The sequence below is a fragment of the Simochromis diagramma genome, unplaced genomic scaffold (genome assembly GCF_900408965.1).
Source record: "Simochromis diagramma unplaced genomic scaffold, fSimDia1.1 OVJJ01000487.1, whole genome shotgun sequence".
Lineage (NCBI taxonomy): Eukaryota > Metazoa > Chordata > Actinopteri > Cichliformes > Cichlidae > Simochromis > Simochromis diagramma.
Window position 1 is genome coordinate 2,211,897 of NW_024387305.1, and position 18,929 is coordinate 2,230,825.

General features: G+C 37.6%; 2 protein-coding genes across 6 annotated transcripts; both read right to left on the reverse strand.

Moving 5' to 3' along the window:
- Positions 1-999: 999 nt before the first annotated feature.
- Positions 1,000-12,252, reverse strand: LOC120717021 (CMRF35-like molecule 8). 4 transcript variants are annotated; one of them, XM_040004812.1, is made up of 8 exons: positions 11,810-12,004; positions 11,391-11,711; positions 9,749-9,894; positions 7,152-8,171; positions 3,050-3,349; positions 2,807-2,848; positions 2,539-2,646; positions 1,000-2,325 (listed from the first exon to the last, which is right to left on the reverse strand). In XM_040004812.1, exons 4-8 carry the CDS (start codon positions 7,189-7,191, stop codon positions 2,024-2,026), a joined length of 792 nt encoding a protein of 263 aa, XP_039860746.1. In that variant the 5' UTR covers positions 7,192-8,171; positions 9,749-9,894; positions 11,391-11,711; positions 11,810-12,004; the 3' UTR covers positions 1,000-2,023. The 4 variants fall into 4 exon arrangements, with proteins under 4 accessions (XP_039860746.1, XP_039860747.1, XP_039860745.1 ...); XM_040004813.1 differs by lacking the exons at positions 9,749-9,894; positions 11,391-11,711; positions 11,810-12,004 and having other exon boundaries at positions 7,152-9,062; XM_040004811.1 differs by lacking the exons at positions 1,000-2,325; positions 2,539-2,646; positions 2,807-2,848; positions 3,050-3,349 and having other exon boundaries at positions 7,215-8,171; positions 11,810-12,252.
- Positions 12,253-12,326: 74 nt separating this feature from the next.
- LOC120717019 lies at positions 12,327-18,673 on the reverse strand. 2 transcript variants are annotated; one of them, XM_040004809.1, is made up of 7 exons: positions 18,348-18,673; positions 17,917-18,246; positions 17,101-17,211; positions 16,960-16,998; positions 16,733-16,881; positions 13,491-13,737; positions 12,327-13,399 (listed from the first exon to the last, which is right to left on the reverse strand). In XM_040004809.1, the coding sequence occupies exons 1-7, from the start codon at positions 18,379-18,381 to the stop codon at positions 13,347-13,349; spliced, it is 963 nt and encodes a 320-aa protein (XP_039860743.1). In that variant the 5' UTR covers positions 18,382-18,673; the 3' UTR covers positions 12,327-13,346. The 2 variants fall into 2 exon arrangements, with proteins under 2 accessions (XP_039860743.1, XP_039860742.1); XM_040004808.1 differs by having other exon boundaries at positions 12,327-13,737.
- Between the last annotated feature and the right edge of the window lie 256 nt (positions 18,674-18,929).

The following is an 18,929-nucleotide window of genomic DNA, read 5'->3' on the forward strand; positions in this document are numbered from 1 at the left end:
ATTTTCCCAAGATCAGTCACAAAAAGGAATTATGTAAAAATCTACTGCAGCTACTACTGCTGTAGCTTGAAACCTGTGTGAAACTGTGCATATCTGCAATGCAGTTAGAGCAAATAAAATTCAATTTACTCTCTTAAAAAAATCAAAAGGGTTCCATGATGCAAGATCATCCTGCCAAACAAGAAATATGAGAGACACAGAAGAATGTTGAGCGCACTTTCTTGAAGGAATTTGAGTTAAATTGTGTCATATTAATATAGATTGGTAACATTAATTGATGTAGAGAATAGTGATGGTAAATTTGATTCTTTTTACTGAATCGAGTTTTAATGAGTCACTCACCAAAGTGAATCGGATTTTTTGAGTCATTTGTTTCACTGAGTCAGTTGACCAGAGAGTGCAAAAAATTTACATTTTCACTCAAACTTAATTTGTTTCTCTTTTCATGTATATCCTACTGCTAAAATGAATGATTCTAAAAGAAAACAACTATTTTATAGAGCAAAAAAGAGCAAAACATTTCTAAAATTAAGCAATTCCCTATCAAAATTGCTTAATAAACATTTATTATGCTTATTTTATTTTATTAGTATTTTCCTTAAATGTGTTAAATATATATTTTCTCATCTAAATGTCCACTGAGCTGTGAACCAGGGGGCGGTAATGCGCCTTAACATTGGTTGCCAACCAAGAAGAAGAAGAAGAAGCTGTGAGCCGGGAGGGAGGGGGTGAGTGAGTGAGTGATTGGTTCGCTCTATGATTCAGCACAGGAAGGGAGGGGGTCAGTAGGTCAAATGTGCTGTTAGCATGTTAGCAGAGCGATGCTACTGTGAACCGAGGAGCTAGTTTCTTGATGTGAGCTTCTACTCAGGGTTTTTTCTTCCAGTTCAGAGCAGAATTTTTTTTTGTTAAGATACTGGATGTTGTGTTTTTCTCCACAATTTTAATTATAAGATAGATACATTGCTGCTAACAGCAACAGGGATGAGCCAGTGAGTCAGTTGGGCTTGTGAATCATGATTCATGAGTCAGTAAAGTGATTCTCGAGTATTGAACGATTCGTTCACGATTCACGCATCACTAGTAGAGGACAAGCTTAAATGTTCTAAAATGGTTTGCAGCCTGGAGCCCCTTCCAGCTCTCACAGGGCAAGAGGCAAACTGACAAGGTTCTCAGCAAGCTGCAGTCCATTTGTATTTACATACAGAACAACACTAAACACTGAAGAAACAATTGACAAGTAGGTTCTGGGGGCACACATATCATCTGTGTGTTTTGTATTCAGACTCACAGTATAACTCTGCTTTCCTTCAAACAGTTTCTTACTTACAAAAGACCTTGTGGTGACTGATGGGTCTAGTTGTCTTACCCAATCACAGCTCTGTCAAAAAGGCATGCAAAATTGTTGCTACTGCTCAGTCATCTTCAAAGAGGAAACAAATGTGCAGAATTTGAGTTGTTTATGAAATACTTGAACTGTTTATTTTCAGAGATTTTATTTAAACAAGATTTTAGACACAATAAACCTGTTTTAAATCATTGGAAAAAGAGATGTGTTGTGCTCAGTGCTCAACACTCACTGCACAGTCAAATGGTAAATGGTCTGAGTCTGAATGGTCTTTTTTTAAACTTTGGTTTCAATCCATCAGGTTTCAGGTCACCAAGTCAAAATTCAAATTAGGGCTTTGATCCTATTCTAGGGACCTTCAAAATCAAATCAAAACAAAGCTATGTTAGACACATGCGAATGAACCCACAACCTCTTTCTTTGCTCATATCACTTTCTCAGTTTCAGTCTCATATAAATAAGCATGTATACAAAACACATATACAATAGAAAAACAGAGTCTGAAAAAATCTATGTATTGTTTGCTATGTATATAATTTTCACATTACACATTATGCCTGATATGAAGTTAAATAATAACTTGAAGCTGGATTTTTAAAATATTTAAATCACAAGAAGAAAATACATGTTATAATCAAGAAGTGAAATGTTCCAGTAGAAATACTTTGTCTAACTTCAGCATTGAGTTGAGATGTTGCTATAGATTGTGGATTCTTCTGTTGATTTTGGCTTAGAGGATGATTTTATAGACGCTACACAGTCGGGTGCAGCCATGCTGGACTCTGTTTGATTTGTGAAGGTAACAGTCGTGTAGATGAGATTGCCTGAGTCCTTCTGAGGCTCTGATGTATCTTGATGCTGATTGGCGCTCTTAGTTCCACCATCTGTTTCTTGATCCTCCTTGGATGGAGAGGCATTCTTGTCATTGCAGGCATCTTGTTTTTGACAGGACCTGAACACCAGGTCATAGTACTGTCCTGTAAAGAGGTAAAGACGAACCAGCAATCAGTCATTCCTCTGATATCAAAACTACCCTCATCCTTACTCGACTTTGACTTCCTGAGAATAGTTAGTTATGTAGTTCCACATTATTGAATTAATCAGCCAGTGACAACAACTGTGGTGTTTGAAACTGCTGTTAAATTAGTATTTTGAAGCTACGCAAATAAAAGTTTGTTAATTTTTTATACCAGATGATGCATTGATGTTGCTGTTTCGATGTCTGAAGAAAATCAGAAGTCCCACGCCCAGCACTAGCACCACCACACCGAGAGTTACTCCAGTATACACCACCGTCTCTGAAAACGTTATAGGTCTTATAAATCAGCAACAATATATCACACTGGACTTTATCAGATATATGTACACACACAGACACACACACACACACACACACACACACACACACACACACACACACACACACACACACACACACACACACAGCCATTTCCTTACCAGAAAGAGAAGCATGTGTATAGGCTGCCTTATCTTGGTTAGCTGTGCACAAATAACAAGAAGTGAAGTAAGTTAATTTTGCCTCAGCTCTGCTGAGCTAGTGTTTCAGTTTTTTTTCACTGTCCGGTGCAGAAAACACAATCTGAGAACCTGTTGTGAAATACTATTGTCAATGACAAGAAACTTGAAAGTCAGAACAGATAACATAATGAAAGCTTTACGTACAGAATATAATCAACTCACCTAAAACTGTAAGGATTACTTGATTATATGTGTCCAAACCAACTCGTTCAATTCCACACCAGTAAGTTCCAGAGTCATCTTCTTTCAGGTCAAAGATAGTGACACCGAATGTATTTCCTTTATCTTCAATTTTGTATTTTTTATTTGAAATGGTAGTGCTGCTTATGAGGATGTCTTGATATGTGCATTGTCCTTTGCAGAAATATTTGACGGTGGAGTAGGCGTTGGAGTGAGAGCAGGTTACTGTGATAGAGCTGCCCTTGTTTCCTGTTACTGACATAGCTTTAGTCTCCCATAATCCTAGAAAAAACACACGCACACACACACAGAGCACCAACAGTCAGATCATGTTGTGGTTTATAATCAGAAGTATATATTTGAACTATACTCTGTATTATCTGTAGTTCATCCACTATCTGAAGCCATTTTTGCTGTCTTCTCTTTAGGAGAACGTAAAGAGTATGCTGCCTTTCAGCCAGCATACGTTGAATTGGCTGTTGCAGAAAAACAAAATAAGAATAGTTGGTAGGCAGCTCTTCTTAGCTAAAAGACAGAGCTTTCTGTTTCTGAGATAACCATATTATGAATATGCCCTCTCTTACGCATCATACAGAACCAAGTGTGGAAAAAAATGATTCATTACATTTGATATAATATATAATCCTTTTTACTCCCCAGCAGCACAGAGTCCATGTCTATAATACCAAATACAGTTAAAAGAAAACTTTCATATTTCATTGCATTAATCATTAGCCTTTTTTAGTATTATGTGCAAATTTGTTATCACTGAGTTTAATATTCAGTATTTTGCTTACGTACAAAAATAAGCAAGGAGCTTATTTTTGGTTTTGGGGTTTGTTTGTTTTTTCAAACATCAACATAGTTTTATTCTAGATGCTATGCTTACATTTTTTTTGGTCTTTGCACTCATTAAACAACTTATTTAATCAAACCAAAAACTAACAGTTTTTAATCAAAACTATTAGCCACTATGATGTGAATAGTCGGTGGGAGGATACTCCGGCTTCCTCCCACCGTCCAAAGACATGCAGTTTGTGGGGATAGGTTAATTGGATAATCCAAATTGCCACTAGGTGTGAATGTGCGAGTGAATGTGAGTATGAATGGTTGTCTGTCTTTGTGTGTTAGCCCTGCGACAGACTGGCGACCTGTCCAGGGTGTACCCCGCCTCTCGCCCTATGACAGCTGGGATTGGCTCCAGCACCCCCCGCGACCCTGAAAAGGATAAGCGGTAGCGAATTGATGGATGGATGGATGGATGTGAATAGTCAGTTGTTTATTTGCTGGATAAAGGCCTGCAGTCTTTTTTTTTGTAGTTTTCAATAAGTCTTATGTTGAGCAATTCCATCTATTTTTCTTTGGGAAATCTCTCAAATTCCTCCAGATTTAACCTCCAGATTTAATATTTCTTATGGACTTTGGTCACCCCCCAGCCTTTCAATGTGATTCAAATCAGGGCTTTGTGCAGGCTAGTCAACAACCTTCAATTTAATCTTCTGGAGGAAGTTCTTCAGCAGAAGTGACATGTGATTATTTTTGGTTGTTGATGTGTTTGAACACAAATCAACAGCCAATACCCAGTTTTAATGCTGACTGTTTGAGGTTTTATTTAACAATCTTCAAATCTTCCTTCTTTCCTCATGATTTATTCCACCTTGATGAAATTCCCAATTTAAGCGACACTGAAGCATCCCCACAGCATAATACTCACTATGAGGATGGCTTTGGATTGTATGCCTCTCCCATTTTCTGCCAAACATAAGCAGCGCGTCTGTGGCCAAAGAACTCCAGTTTTGTCTCATCCGACCAAAGGACACACTTACAGTATGCATAATGGTTTTCCAGGTTATCCGTAGCATACTCCAGTCTGTCCTAAAGATGTGTCTTTTGCAGAATTTTAGTATTTCTTTTTCTCCCAAAAAGTTGATTCATCTGGATGTAACATTTTCAGTGGGCGAAAAGTTTCATCACTAAACAAAGTAACTTCTTCAGTCTGACTGCAGGTTTCCCCAATCTTTTAAACAGTACATTTGCATAATGACTGAAACTAGTCCACTGAATGAACAAAGGGCTGGGAGGTCAGTTCCTTGATCATTAATATGCAAATTCTCATGACCATTGATCAAAGCCCACTGATCAAAGCCCACTGATCAAAGGCCATGAGGACCATTCACAGAGAGTTGGGGAATGGCTGCAATCACAGCATTGTAAGATGGTGAAAGATGCACCCTTAGGCCACCTCCTTGATTCAGAGATGGTCTTTTCCCTTTTCACGTAAATGGCCTCCTTGACTCCGCACTCAAACCAGCGTTCCACCCTGTCCAGGATGTGTACATCCTCATCCTTGAAAGAGTGTCCACTGGCCTGTAGGTGTAAATAGACTGCAGAGTCCTGGCCTGACAAGGTAGCTATTCTGTGTTGTGCCATCCGCTTCACCAGAGGTTGTTTGGTTTCCCCAATGTATAAATCCTGGGAATACTCCTGACACTTGACAGCGTACACTATTTTACTCTGTTTCTCCAATTTTTGGTGAAGCGTGTTTTGGGCTTAAAAGGTTTAAAAGCCACAGAGACACGGTGTTTAGAAAAAATGCATCTCAGCTGTTGTCCTTCTCTCTTGGATCGACTTTCTTTAGGTGCCTTCTCAGCTTTTACAAATGTCCAGCTGGGATAACCACATTTACTCAGGGCCTTCTTGATGTGATTCTGCTTCCCTGGCCGCTGTGGTATTCGCTCTATGTTGTAGCGTCCTGATGACTCCCAGTTTATGCTCCAGTGGATGATGAGAGTGAAACCTTAAATACTAATCCTTGTGCGTAGGTTTACGGTACACATCAGCTTTTAGATATCCCCCGTTAGTGATGGAAATCTCACAGTCTAAGAAGGCTAACCTGCTACTTTTCATGTCCTCCCTGGTCAATTTGATGTGTTGGTCCACCAAGTTAATGTGATCCGTGAATTGTGGAACATCCTGAGATTTGATTTTCACCCAGGTGTCATCCACATACGTGAACCAATGACTTCATGGTGTTCCAGGGTAGGATAGCAAAGGGTACATCTTTCGCCATCTTACAATGCTGTGATTGTAGCCATTCCCCAACTCTCTCTGAATGAGTACTCATTCAGAGAGAGGGTCTTTGATTAGTGGCCTTTGACCAATGAGCTTTGATCAGTCATCTTTGATCAATGGTCATGAGAATTTCCATATTAAATGGTAAAATGATAAATGGTCTGTATTTGTATAGCACTTTACTTAATCCCTAAGGGCCACAAAGCACTTTACACTACATTCAGTCATTCACACTGGTGATGGCAAGCTACATTGTAGCCACAGCTGCCCTGGGGCGCACTGACAGAGGCGAGGCTGCCGGACACTGGCGCCACCGGGCCCTCTGACCACCACCAGTAGGCAACGGGTGAAGTGTCTTGCCCAAGGACACAACAACTGAGACTGTTGGAGCCAGGGCTCGAACCGGCGACCTTCCGATTAGAAGACAAACTGCCAACTCTAGAGCCAGATCATACCGAGATCGTCAAGGAACTGACCTCCCAGCCCATTGTTCCTTCAGTGGTGTTAGTTTCAGTCATTATGCAAATGTACTGTTTATAAGATTGGGGAAACCTGCAGTCAACTGAGACTGAAGAAGTCAAATGTTTCTCCCATTGAAAACATTACGTCCAGAGGAACAGAATCAACTCTTGGGGATTTACTTACCTGGATGATTGAGCATGCATCAAGATATTTCTTGTTCTGCAACCTTGCAGTGATTGTCTTCTTTGAAACTACAGTTCCCAACTTAGTTATTCACTAATTTCTTGGCAGTTGTTTTCAGGTCTTTAGCCACATCTCTTTTCTTTTTGAAGTCTTTGAAAGATTTCTTTTCCTGTGTCTGCCAGGATTATTCTGTACTGCGTGACTCTCTTTGAATTTCTTGATGATGTTTCTCGCTATCGCTCAATCCTACTTTGATAATTATTTTTGTTACGCAAAATTTGTGTTTAAATATGCAAATGAGGCATTTCCCATGAAATGTGCAAAGGTTTTTGTAAAATGATCAGTTAAAAGAGGACAGTAAACTTACCTTCCAAAAGAAATATCACAAAGATCACAGTCATCTCCATGCTTCACGTAAGGTTTCTTTTTGTTACCGTCCTTGGGCTTTACTTTAACCACCCTGATTCTTTGCCCTTGCGAGTCTTTCTAAATGAATACCAAGTCTGCTTTTCTTCACGGGTTCCTCTTTTTCCTTTCACTTCCTGTCTTTCATCAGTTTCCTCTGTCTGATTCTCTCCCCAAAAACCATGACCATCAGCATGTCCCTCCCATGCGCTTTTCTCACAATGAGTAATCAAGAGGTAACAGGTCAGTAAATAATAACTACAAGAAAAACTTCAGATATAAACCTGTTTGTTTATTTTGGTAAATATTATAAAAATTGTAGAGCAAAGTGACACTGCTTAAACCATCCACTCAGATTTTTTTGTTTTTCTTTTTTTCATTTTGCTATTATACAAAACAAAAATATACACTTAAAGAAATTGCATAAAGATCCAAAAGTTTTGAGTTACTCAGCTCTTTCTGTCATTCAAACACTGTAAAAGGATAAAACTAATATATTAAATCAGGATCTGGATCAGGATTGGTCATTTCATTTCATTAGTTGAATTATTAATTACAGATTTACCAAGCTACTCTATATCACTAGTACTTTTTGTGAGAGGCTGATTGAAACCACACTACTAAGACTTAAGGTGTGATTAGCCTAGAATTATCTTTTGACATTTAAACAGTTCATCTCCTCTTTAATAGGTTCATGTTTAGGACAACTATGTACATGAAGACTGTGATAGACATGCTCTTCTAACTGGCTGAGATCCAGATGTTGGTACTGGCAGATATTTCCTAGTACATCCACATCAACATATTCACCAACGCCGAATGAGAGAGCAGACTCCCGATGCTTTGGGAAGCTAGAGCAGAGGTCAGGTGGTGGTGGTAATGGTAAAGATGAAGGATCACCGCAGTTTGGGGCCGAACAGCTGCAGCAACATTGAGGCTCAGCTTTTAGACCTGGCATCATAGTCTCATAGTCAGACGTTATCTGCAAGATACCAGAAGAACACTTAGAGTGAGATCATGTTTTCTTTGTGCTGAGTAAACAATGTGGCATTTTCTGCAGTCAAATTACACATTACAACACTATTGTGTATCTATAGGCATACATGGAGTATATAGATTTTGATTCATCACCAGTAACTATTTATGATTGTATTTTTGTTAGCTTAGAATGAGCCTTTTCTACAGAGCCTTCTTTAAAAAAAGATTCAGTAGGCCAGAGCAGACAAACCACACATTACATTCAAGTGACAGCTGCCAAAGATTCTCCCACATGTTTTGTAAGGGAAAAGTGAGGACGATAGTCAGTTTGTTGGTCATCAACCTCATCCTCAACTCTGGTTCTTTTCAATTAATTAATTAATTTTAAATACATTATTGAAAAATAAAATAGATAAGTGGTAAAAAAAAAATTTAATGAACAAGCATCAAAATGGTTTTATACTCTATGGAAAGTCACCACTTCTGTTTATGCCCCAGTGGGGGCACAGCCCACAGTTTGAGAACCTCTGCCTTAGAGGAAGGGTTCATTGGAAATAAATACATCTTCAAAAACTACCAGTTTTTAATCAAAGCAGAGACTTGGAAAATTAAAGAAGTCATCACACGAGTAATTACACACAGGTTTCAACTACACTACAGGGCTAACAAGCATTCTCCAGTGTATTTTGTGAACATACCTCCATGTCAATTCCTTCGGCTACCACTAATCTGAAAACATGTCCAAAGAAGTAGTGGAGATGGTGGGACATATTGTAACAAAAAACGAAACTTTTAAAGCTTCCAAACTAAAAATCCAGACCTTTTATCAGGCCAGAGAAGTGGGCATGAGCATTAAGACACAATGCATGTGTGATCGTGACACTCACTCACACTGTTTGTGGGAATCATTTTGCTACTCATAAGATAAACATGATAAGACTTTAAAGCCTGAACCATGAAATAATTCAATCCAATGTAAAAAAAAAAAAATGCATATATGAGTTTTAATTTGTCTTATATTGCAGTTTATTGCTAAAAATGTATTTATTCATCTTCAAATCAGACTGATGCTGTATAAGTCTCAACTGTATGTATCAAACTAGATGTTAAGGGGATAAGTGAACTTTAGATTACTGTATACTTTTTGCTATGTTGGTCAAAGTGTTTTTATTTGTGTTATTACAGCAGAGAACTCGTCAGCAATGTTATTGTTTTTGTAGGTATCTCTGCTAACACACAGCTTACATTAGCTTTAGGAAAATAGTTATCAGAAAACATTTGCCAGGTAAAGGTATTTTTAGAGCCTGTCAACTCCATGCAGTGATTTTACTATTATTTCCTTTCTGAAGGTGTGTTTTTCAGAGTAAGCTTATGACATGTTATGTTCTACCTTTATGACTCATCACTGACATCCTCTTCACATTTTGACCTGTTATTGCGATATAACTTTAGGTTTGATGAATGTTTCACATTTCATAAATGTTACTGACTAATAATGAGAAACTGCAAATGTACAGTGTTGAACCACTTTGCTGTTGCTTATACTGCTAGCATATCTAAAAGTGTCTGTGGTGGACAAACCTCTTTATTCTGCGGTGGGATTGATCTTCTGTGTTTCAGAACCAGTAGAAGACATAATGTGAACAGACACACAAACATGAGTGCTGCCACGCACATAACAGCAGTCAGGACCAGCGGCAGGTGGAACAACAGCTGAGGTTCATATGCTGGAACATTTACACAAATACAAATCTCAGTGCTAATAAAACAGATGAAAATACACGCGCACACAAACACATCACTTACTCTCTATTGTGTCTTCACTATTGGCTGGTATTACTTTTACAGGAAAATGAAAATACAAAAAGAGGAATTTATAAATGAGCAAATAAAATGAAAGTATGCACAGAGGTACCCCGACTTCCTCCCACAGTCCAAAGACATGCAACTGATGAGGTTTGGTTAATTTGTGATTTTAAATTGCCCCATAGTGTGAGTGGTTGTCTCTCTCTATGTGTTAGCCCTGCATACGATTGGCAGCCTGTTCAGGGTGTGCTTAAGGCCACCCTATAGTGGCTGGGATTTAGTCTCTGGCCCTCCAACCCTTGGAAAATGCATTGAAAATTCTAATTGAATTCTTATTCAATTTTTAAAAATGCTTTTCTTTTTTCAAATTGCTAAATATGTTACTGCAGCGTGACTTTTTCTTTGCAAGCATGTAAACTACTGGGTGGAAAAGTTTTCATGAGACTGAAGTACCACTTCTCCTTGCTAAGAGTGAAATTGATTCTGTGCACGTGTTCAAGCCCAAAATAGCCTCTAACCACCCTGTTTCGCTGTTGGTCTGATATGCTGCTGCATCGCTCTTTTCTTTTTTTATCTTCATAAACGCTTCCATTTATTTTGGCTGTTCAGGCCAGAAGTCTCAAACTTTCAGCAGCAGACATGGCTTCCTTTCCGATCATGTCTGTGAAATACTGGTATGTTACCCAAATGATTTAGTCTTGTTTACTTCCTCAGAAGAAACCTCCAGTCAATTGACGAGAAAGTCCCTTATGTTCTGAGTTTCACTTATGAAACTATGAACGTTAAACTACACTAATGCTTAAACAGGGGAAAAAAATGTCCTTAAATACATTTGAATATTGCTTGAATGTTGTTTACATGAAAAGGAGATAACTGAATCTGACCTTTTGTAACAAAGCAATAACACAATCAATAACACAAATTTGCTTTTGGTCAGTTGATTATACAAAATTAATTTATAAGTGTGTACTTTAAAGCTTTTCAAGATATTTTCACATTTACATAGAAATATTTTAAAAGATAAAGTTAAAATAAAAAGTAAGTCCAACTTTTCGACTCCACTGTACATCTTTACAGAAACAGAAACCTCATGAAAGCAGAACATGGAATTAGTACGACTGATTTCTCATGAATGTCATTTATGGCCTATTATTTTTGGGGTCACAAACAGAATTCATAAGAACTATAATATTTTATTCCTGTGAATTCATCACCTTGCTGGACAGCACATATACCTTCTATTTTTTAGCCTTAGTTAACTTATCTAACTTACTTATTTCATCTCAGTTGAGGTTGTCCTATGGGACAATTCCCACTAACCAGAAACCAGTCTGCTCTGAGTAGTTGAAATATGCATAACTGGAGACCATATTTAGCCAGCCAACTGAGAACTGTGGTGTAAATATTTATACTATACCTTGGGAAACATTCAGTTTTATGGCGCTGTGATAATCAGGTTGGAGGCTGATATCCACTCCACACTGATACGTCCCGCTGTCATTTAACCTCAGTTTATCCACCTTGACAATGAAGAAGCTTCCAGTGGTGTTGTCGTACATGGAGAAGCGTCCTTTGGTCTCCCACCGGTTATGTTTGTCTGTCATTATCAAGTAACTGGAGCATTCATCAATACGGCACAGGTACTTCAAATTCTCCTTCAGGCCATTTGGATATTCACATCTGAAGACAAAACTCTCACCTTCCACACCAGAAAAAACTGTGGTTTTGGTGCCGATTACTGCTGTCATAAAACATTGGTGTTAGTTACACATTTTAATTATTTTTGTAATAAGCAGACTAGTACTAGGTTTTAAATCTAAATACTATAAAACTCACCTTGGATGTGTAGTATAGTAATAATGACAGCTGTAGTTATTCTCCATGAGTCTAAGATGGTTCCCATTACTTCTAATTTACCTTCAGGCCAGAGTCAGGTTCTCCCCTCAGCCACTGAAGAAGGTAACAACCTGGACTAATGATTGTCTCCCTGTGTTCAGTCAGGTGCTTTCATGGTCATGGCTTTGAAACTCTTCCTCTTTCATGTAAAAAACTGTACACCCATAACATTCAACCACTGCAGGAAGCGGTTTCATTTTTTATAATAAACCAACTGTGCACCAGTTATTCAGCACGTTTAGTGACTGTTGAACTTTCTTCAGCATTACGCAGGTAGAGAGACTTTATATTTTTCATAGAGATGGTAAAAGAAACTAATGTTGGACTAAAATTTGGTAGGTTCTTGGAAAAATTTTCCATATAGCCTGTTACTCCCAAGTCAACCCCCCCCCCCCCCCCCCAAAACAAACACAACAAAACAAAACAAAACAAACAAACAAACTAACAACAAACACTCTTGAGGTCTAATATAGCATTTATTAAGTATTCGTATTAATTAGGGGTATTTGCATGTTAACAGGCATGATTAACAAGACTTGGTTGGCCAACTAGGTTTGCCAAGCAGACATTTAAGTAGAAGATTTAGTTTTTTAATATTAGACAAAGTACATGAAACTATTATTTATAGGAAGCATTAAACAAAGAGCTTAGAGGGTTCAACATTTTTGTTTGTTTCTCTCTGCTGCATCTTTTTGAAACTGTTTCATGGCTTATTTCCAGTTGGAAATTATTAATTTTGTCTTTGTTTTTATGTTAGATGTACTGTCAACAAGTCACTGTCTTTTTGACAAATAAATTACGCCATCTTGAAACAGCTTTTCTTTTTTTTTTTGCTGCATTGAAAGCTAGGCATCAGTGTGACATTATATTACAAAAATATGATTTTTTTTTGTAGTAAGGTACAGGAAGTTCATATTTGGTTATTTATATCAGCCCTCACTGCCAACGTGTCTTTATTCACATGACCACTAGGAGTCATCGGAATACATGCGTTTCCTGTGGTGACCTCTATTTTTTTTTTTTTTTAAAGGGAGCTACTGAAACTACCCTCCCACAAAATACTTCCAGATAAGCATCAACTTCAAAATACACTACATGTATCACAAATGCAGAACTACATCATTACTACAACTAACTAAGTGAAAAAGTACAAATCACTTTTACTACAAACTCACACCAAAGGCAAATACGCAGTCTAGCTGCTAAATGTATTCATTCACTAGGGATGTAGTCCAGCACTTCCCCTGAACTTACCTAGAAATATTAACAGTGTCAAATGGTAGTTCACACACATTTTTTTCTCCAGTGTAAGGTAAATTTGATTAAGACACATATTAAACCACATGTGTAATCAAAACACTTAACAGCACCATTTAGTGTAAAAGCTTATAATGATGGAAATAGGTTTTGCTTATAACTGTCAGAAAAATATATACATTCTATCTTTGAGATCAACTCTGATTTACTCCTGATAAATCTAAACCAAACCAAAGTGTTCTGGGCTTCTCTTCGGTGGATTCACAGGGGGCTCTGGAGACACAAGGAGATGCACTATTAGTACCGCTCGTTGTATTTTTGGATGTCAAAGGTTTATCTCTGTGTTTCCTACACTTGCTAACACCTGTTCTTTCAGATATTACATCTGGCAAAGGATTTATGTAGATCCCAGAGTTATTATCGTGGTCATTTTGATGCTCTGTGGGTGGATGTTCTGAAGCTGCAGCAAGTTTGGACACGGATATGTTCTCATAGATATGAAGGTGTAGGCTAGATGTCGTTTCTGTTGCTTCAGTTGCTGGTGGATCCAGTCTTTGATGGTGTGTATGAATAGAGGAACGCCCAGGTAACTTCTGAAGATGCTCTGCTCCCTTGAAAACAGACAAAAATAAAAAAAAACAAACATAAATAAATAAATCAGAATTTTCTTATATGTTCAAAATATTTATTTTATTTTATTTTACTCACATGGCATTGAATAACATTACTTATTAGCTGAGTAATTACTATGTGAATTAGACAAAAATGTATAAATCTAAATCTTTCTACAGTAAGGATAGAGGCATGCACGGTGCCATCAAAATGTATTTCCCCTATTCCTGATTTCTCCGTTTTTTGCATATTTCTTACACTTAAATGTTTCAGAGCATCAAATACATTTTTGTTTATTATTTAAAGAGAACTGGAGTAAATACAAAATGCATTAAAAAAATGTTTATTAAGGAAAAATAAGTAATCCAAATCTTTCTGGCCCTTTGTGAAAAAGTAAATGCATCCTCTTGTTCAATCATCAAGTAATTAATTAACCTGTTTTTGAAAAGCTGAGTTCAATTTCACTACACACCTAGAATTGCTAACGTCCACACCTGTTTGATAAAGAAAACACTTAAATAGAGCCTGTCTGCCAAGGAAAAGTAGGCTGATGGGAAATTCACAGAGAAACTCGTGGATTCTTCCACTGACCGCTGCGGCACACCTGCACCAGGGCAAACCTCCGCCTACCCCACTCCTGCTTTACAGGTGAAAATAGAACAACAGGACCGCTAGTCTTTGATTTTATTTATGTTCTGCTCTGTTTCACTTGCATCTATTTGAAAGAGTGAGTGTAAACACACAATAAAATATTTTATTTTATGTGCTGGAATGTGCAGAAAATAGGTTTAAATGTTAAACAAATTTCTTCCAGTCAGAGAATGTTGCATATAATTAAATTTTTGCTTGATGCATAAAGTTAAAAGATTAAAACTAATAAAACAAGTTTTAAAAAGAGACTTTTCCATTTGATTACATTTTGTATGATGGATTATGCAGAAAAATGGCAATATTGTTCTGTTTGTCCTTCTGATTCTCGCTAGTTGGTGTCTGACCTTTTTTTCTGTGCATCTTTGCTGATTTGATGAAAGCCCAGTCTGGTTAACCACATGTTTTGAGAGTTTGTGTTCTAGAGGGTGTTGGGAGTCAAAGACTAGGTCCAATCAAAGACCAGACTTAAAGATGCTTTTGTATGACCTTAAACAGGCGATCAGGCTTAAAAAGCTTTCCTAGAGTGACTGAATTTCCTCCACAGTGATGTGAAAGACTCGTTGTTAGTTGTCACAATACTTCTTGGTCAAATAGCCCTTCACAGCCTGGAGGCGTGTTTGGCGTCATTGTCCTGTTGAATTACACATGACAGTCCAACTAAACGCAAACCAGATGGGATAGCATGTTGCTGCACGATGTTGTGGTACTCATATTGGTTCAGTGTGTCTTCAATTTTGAATAAATCCCCAACAGTGTCACCAGCAAAGCACCCGCACACCATCACGCCACCTCCTCTGTGCTTCACGGTGGGAACCATGCATGTAGAGACCATCAGTTCACCTTTTCTGCACGGTGGGTGGAAGCAAAGATCTCACATTTGGACTCATAAGATCAAAATACAGATTTCCACTGGTCCAATGTTTATTCCTTGTGTTTCTTGGCCCAAGCAAGTCTCTTCTGCTTGTTGCTTTTCCTTAGTAGTGGTTTCTTAGCAGCTATTTGACCATAAAGGTCGGATTCGCACAGTCTCCTCTGAACAGTTGATGTAGAGGAATATCTGCTACTGGAACATTTATCTGGGCTCCAATCTGAGGTGTGGTTAAATTGCAATTTTTGAGGCTGGTGACTCAGATCAATTTATCCTAAGCAGCAGATGTGATTCTTTGTCTTTCTTTCCTGGGGCAGTCCTCATTTGAGCCAGTTAGCCCTTTTTTTTTTTTTTTTGCAATTTTCTGGACTGACTGACCTTCAGTTCTTAAAATAATGATGGGTTAGGGACTGTCATTTCTCTTTACTTAGCTGATTGATTCTTGCCATAATATGAATTCTAACAGTTTTTAAATAGGGCTGTCAGCTGTGCACCAACCTGACTTCTGCACAACACAACGGTCCCAATGACATTAAGAAGGAAAAGGTGACTACATCATGAAGCTCACTGAGAGAAGGGTGTGCAGAGCTGTTACAAAGCAAAGGCTGGCTACTTTCAGGAATCTAAAATATAAGACATTTTTTGAGTTATTTATATTTTTTCTTTGCTGCAAATATCCATAAATTCATACATTTGATGTCTTCAGTATGTATCTACAATGTAGAAAGTAGTAAAAATACAGAAAAATCATTAAATGAGAAGGTGTGTCCAAACTTTTGACTGGTAGTGTATGAGGTTTCTACTCAAAAAGGCCCCTGTGTTCTTCTTCAAATGTAATTCACTACAAATTAAACAGAAATGTAAAATGTTAGTCAGTGTACTTCTGAGACACTTGAAGGCAGAATTCAGTTTCTCTGTGTATCAGATCACCAGACATAGCCAGACTATCTCTCCCCCTTCTCACTTTCTTAATTGTGCTTAGTTAACCGTCATGTTGCTTGAAGATTAGTATTTTTATCTTGCTACTTTTAACAGGAAGACAACAGAACTTATCTTTGCATCTAATGGTGTCAGTGAGTGTGTGCTTCTGAAACAGGAGTGACTTCCAGTGCCAGTATCTGTTACTTTGCAAGAATACCTTTTTAGTTGACCCAGATTTATCACCAGAGCTATACACAATATGACTTTTGACTTTTCAATTGTAAGGGGAAGAAGCATTTTACTTAAAATGTCAAACCATTCCTTTAGCACAACACTAATGTAACACTGTGGTTTTAACACATCCCCATTGAAAAATTCCACAATATAAAAAAATGAGAAATGACTTTTGGAAAACCCCTCGTCACATACATTTGATGTATGAAAAAAAAACTAATCATATTCTACTTTATTTAATTTGCTGTCTAAGGCAATCACTGATCTCTAGGAGGGAATGAACCTCCTGATAGTGTGATCTCCAATTTTCCATCTCATACCTCTTGTTGATGCGCACTGCTGACATCTGTGTTGTTGAAGCAAACTTGTAGTTGAGGTTTTGAGGTTTTTCTGTACTTCCTGAAGCATACTGTCAGCATCAGGAGACATGCCATAGCAATGCCCCCGACTGCAGCATACACAACGGTGCCTGATGAAAACAAGATTATAGAATCATCTTATTCATCAGTAACTTATACACCAATCACATCCTCAAGTGGAAACTCACCTGTGCTGATTTTAGGTTGTTCTTTAGTGGAGAATGATTCTGCAAAACAGGACTCAATATTACTTCTTTATGTAAAATGTATCCAGAATTTATATTTGTAAGGACTGTAAATCAATAATTTATAATACATTGTTTTTATACCCATTGAAGGTTTTGTAGGCTTAATGGTGTCTGTTCCAGTTGTTAACTGTGTTGTGTTGGTATTCTGATATGTCCATGTGGTAGGAACATCAGGTGTCTCAGTTTCAACAGCTTTATAAGAGAAAGGGGCAAATTACGGTACTATTATTAACTAATCAATATACAATATATATATTCTAAAAGTAAAAGTTTTTCATTCAAAATTTAATTCCGCAATAAGATTATTGTTTTTAGATACCTTTATTTTTTATATATATCTAGGGATGTTTTCTGCAAAATAAGTTTTATGTCATGGATATATAAGTGGAATTTTTAATATACTGATGCAAAAAGGAAATGCATTTTACAGATGTATTCACTTCAGGTGTCCAGAAGCTAGTTTTAACAACTTTGTATTAATATAGCTTATCGAGAGATGACTTAGAACGAGAAAAACAAAAGTTTGATTGTTTTAATGCTCTGATGTTTCTAATATGTTATAAACTGGATGTTTTTCTTCACTGAGCCTCCAAAAATACAATAAAACCACGTGAGAAGAAAAAAAGGGGAAATAAATCTTTTGAATCTTTTAACAAGAAGATCCAGTCAAGCCACGAGGGGAAATTACTTGGAACCACCAGATTATGAACCGGATTATAAAATGCATTTTAATTCACAAGCTATGCTTTTATATGCAGTAATTTTTTTCTGAAATAAAGAACTATAAGAAACGTGGAGTATTTTTTTTCCTTATCTTTTGAAGTAAGAATGCAGATGCATAATTCAAATTAAGCGTACTGATAAAATAAACTCAGAAGAAATAAAATGATGACATACCTTTCTTTACTGTGAGCTGTATCTGAGTGTATGTGTCAAAACCAGGCCTGTCCACTCCACACCAATATTTCTGATGTGAGTCTGACAGCTGGAGATGACTCAAGGTCACAGTGAAGGATCCATCTCCAGAATCCACCAGAGTTACCCTCCCGGACTCTGCTCTTCCACCAGATTTTACAGTAGCCAGCCTGTCTTTCTCGCTCCCACATGGATCTTTGCAAAAGTATTTATCATACGCCCATGCAAGTTTGTGTGAGCACTGGAAGGAGACATTTCTGCCCTGAAATCCTTCTATCTTCATCAACTTGTTTCCATCTGCCAACGTAGCTGCTAAAATTGGCAAGATATAGGGCATCCCGGAGTTAAACAAATGTTAGAAAACATTAATACATTAATTAATTACATTAATATAATTTTTCTAAGCCACTTACTGCAAAAAAGACAGATGATATAGACGGTCTTCATTTTGGCTGATAAACTGCCAGCTCTGTGGTTCTTATCTTGGTGGTCCTTTCAGGTATTTACGACTGGTCAAACTCTTTCAGTTTGCTCCACCACTGTACGAGGTCGTGCACATGAATTGAATTATATTGTAAGTCACGATCGCGATAAAACTGTAAACTAGTCGAAAATATTTACCAAGTAAATGAAATCACTGTCACATACAAATGATTGTGAAAGAATACAAGGTGCCAGCCTACTATAAGTGCACAGAGCAGTCACGATGTGCAGAGAAGCGTTTGTTTGTGACGAGTGGGGGGCAAACGCGCCTCCGCAGATGTGTCACAGCTGCACTCCTCTCGCGTGAATTGACCTGACTTGTGAAAGCAAAGAAAGGAAGGAACTGCTTCAAAGAACTGACACCTACACAAACTTGATGACGGTCTCAGTTAACTGACAGTTACTCGTTGACAGCAGCACAGTTTTATGCATAGTTGTTTATATTTTTTTCTTTTAGCACGTAGCGTTAGATTTGTGGTCAAGTCATCTACATCTGTAGATCAGTTTGATAG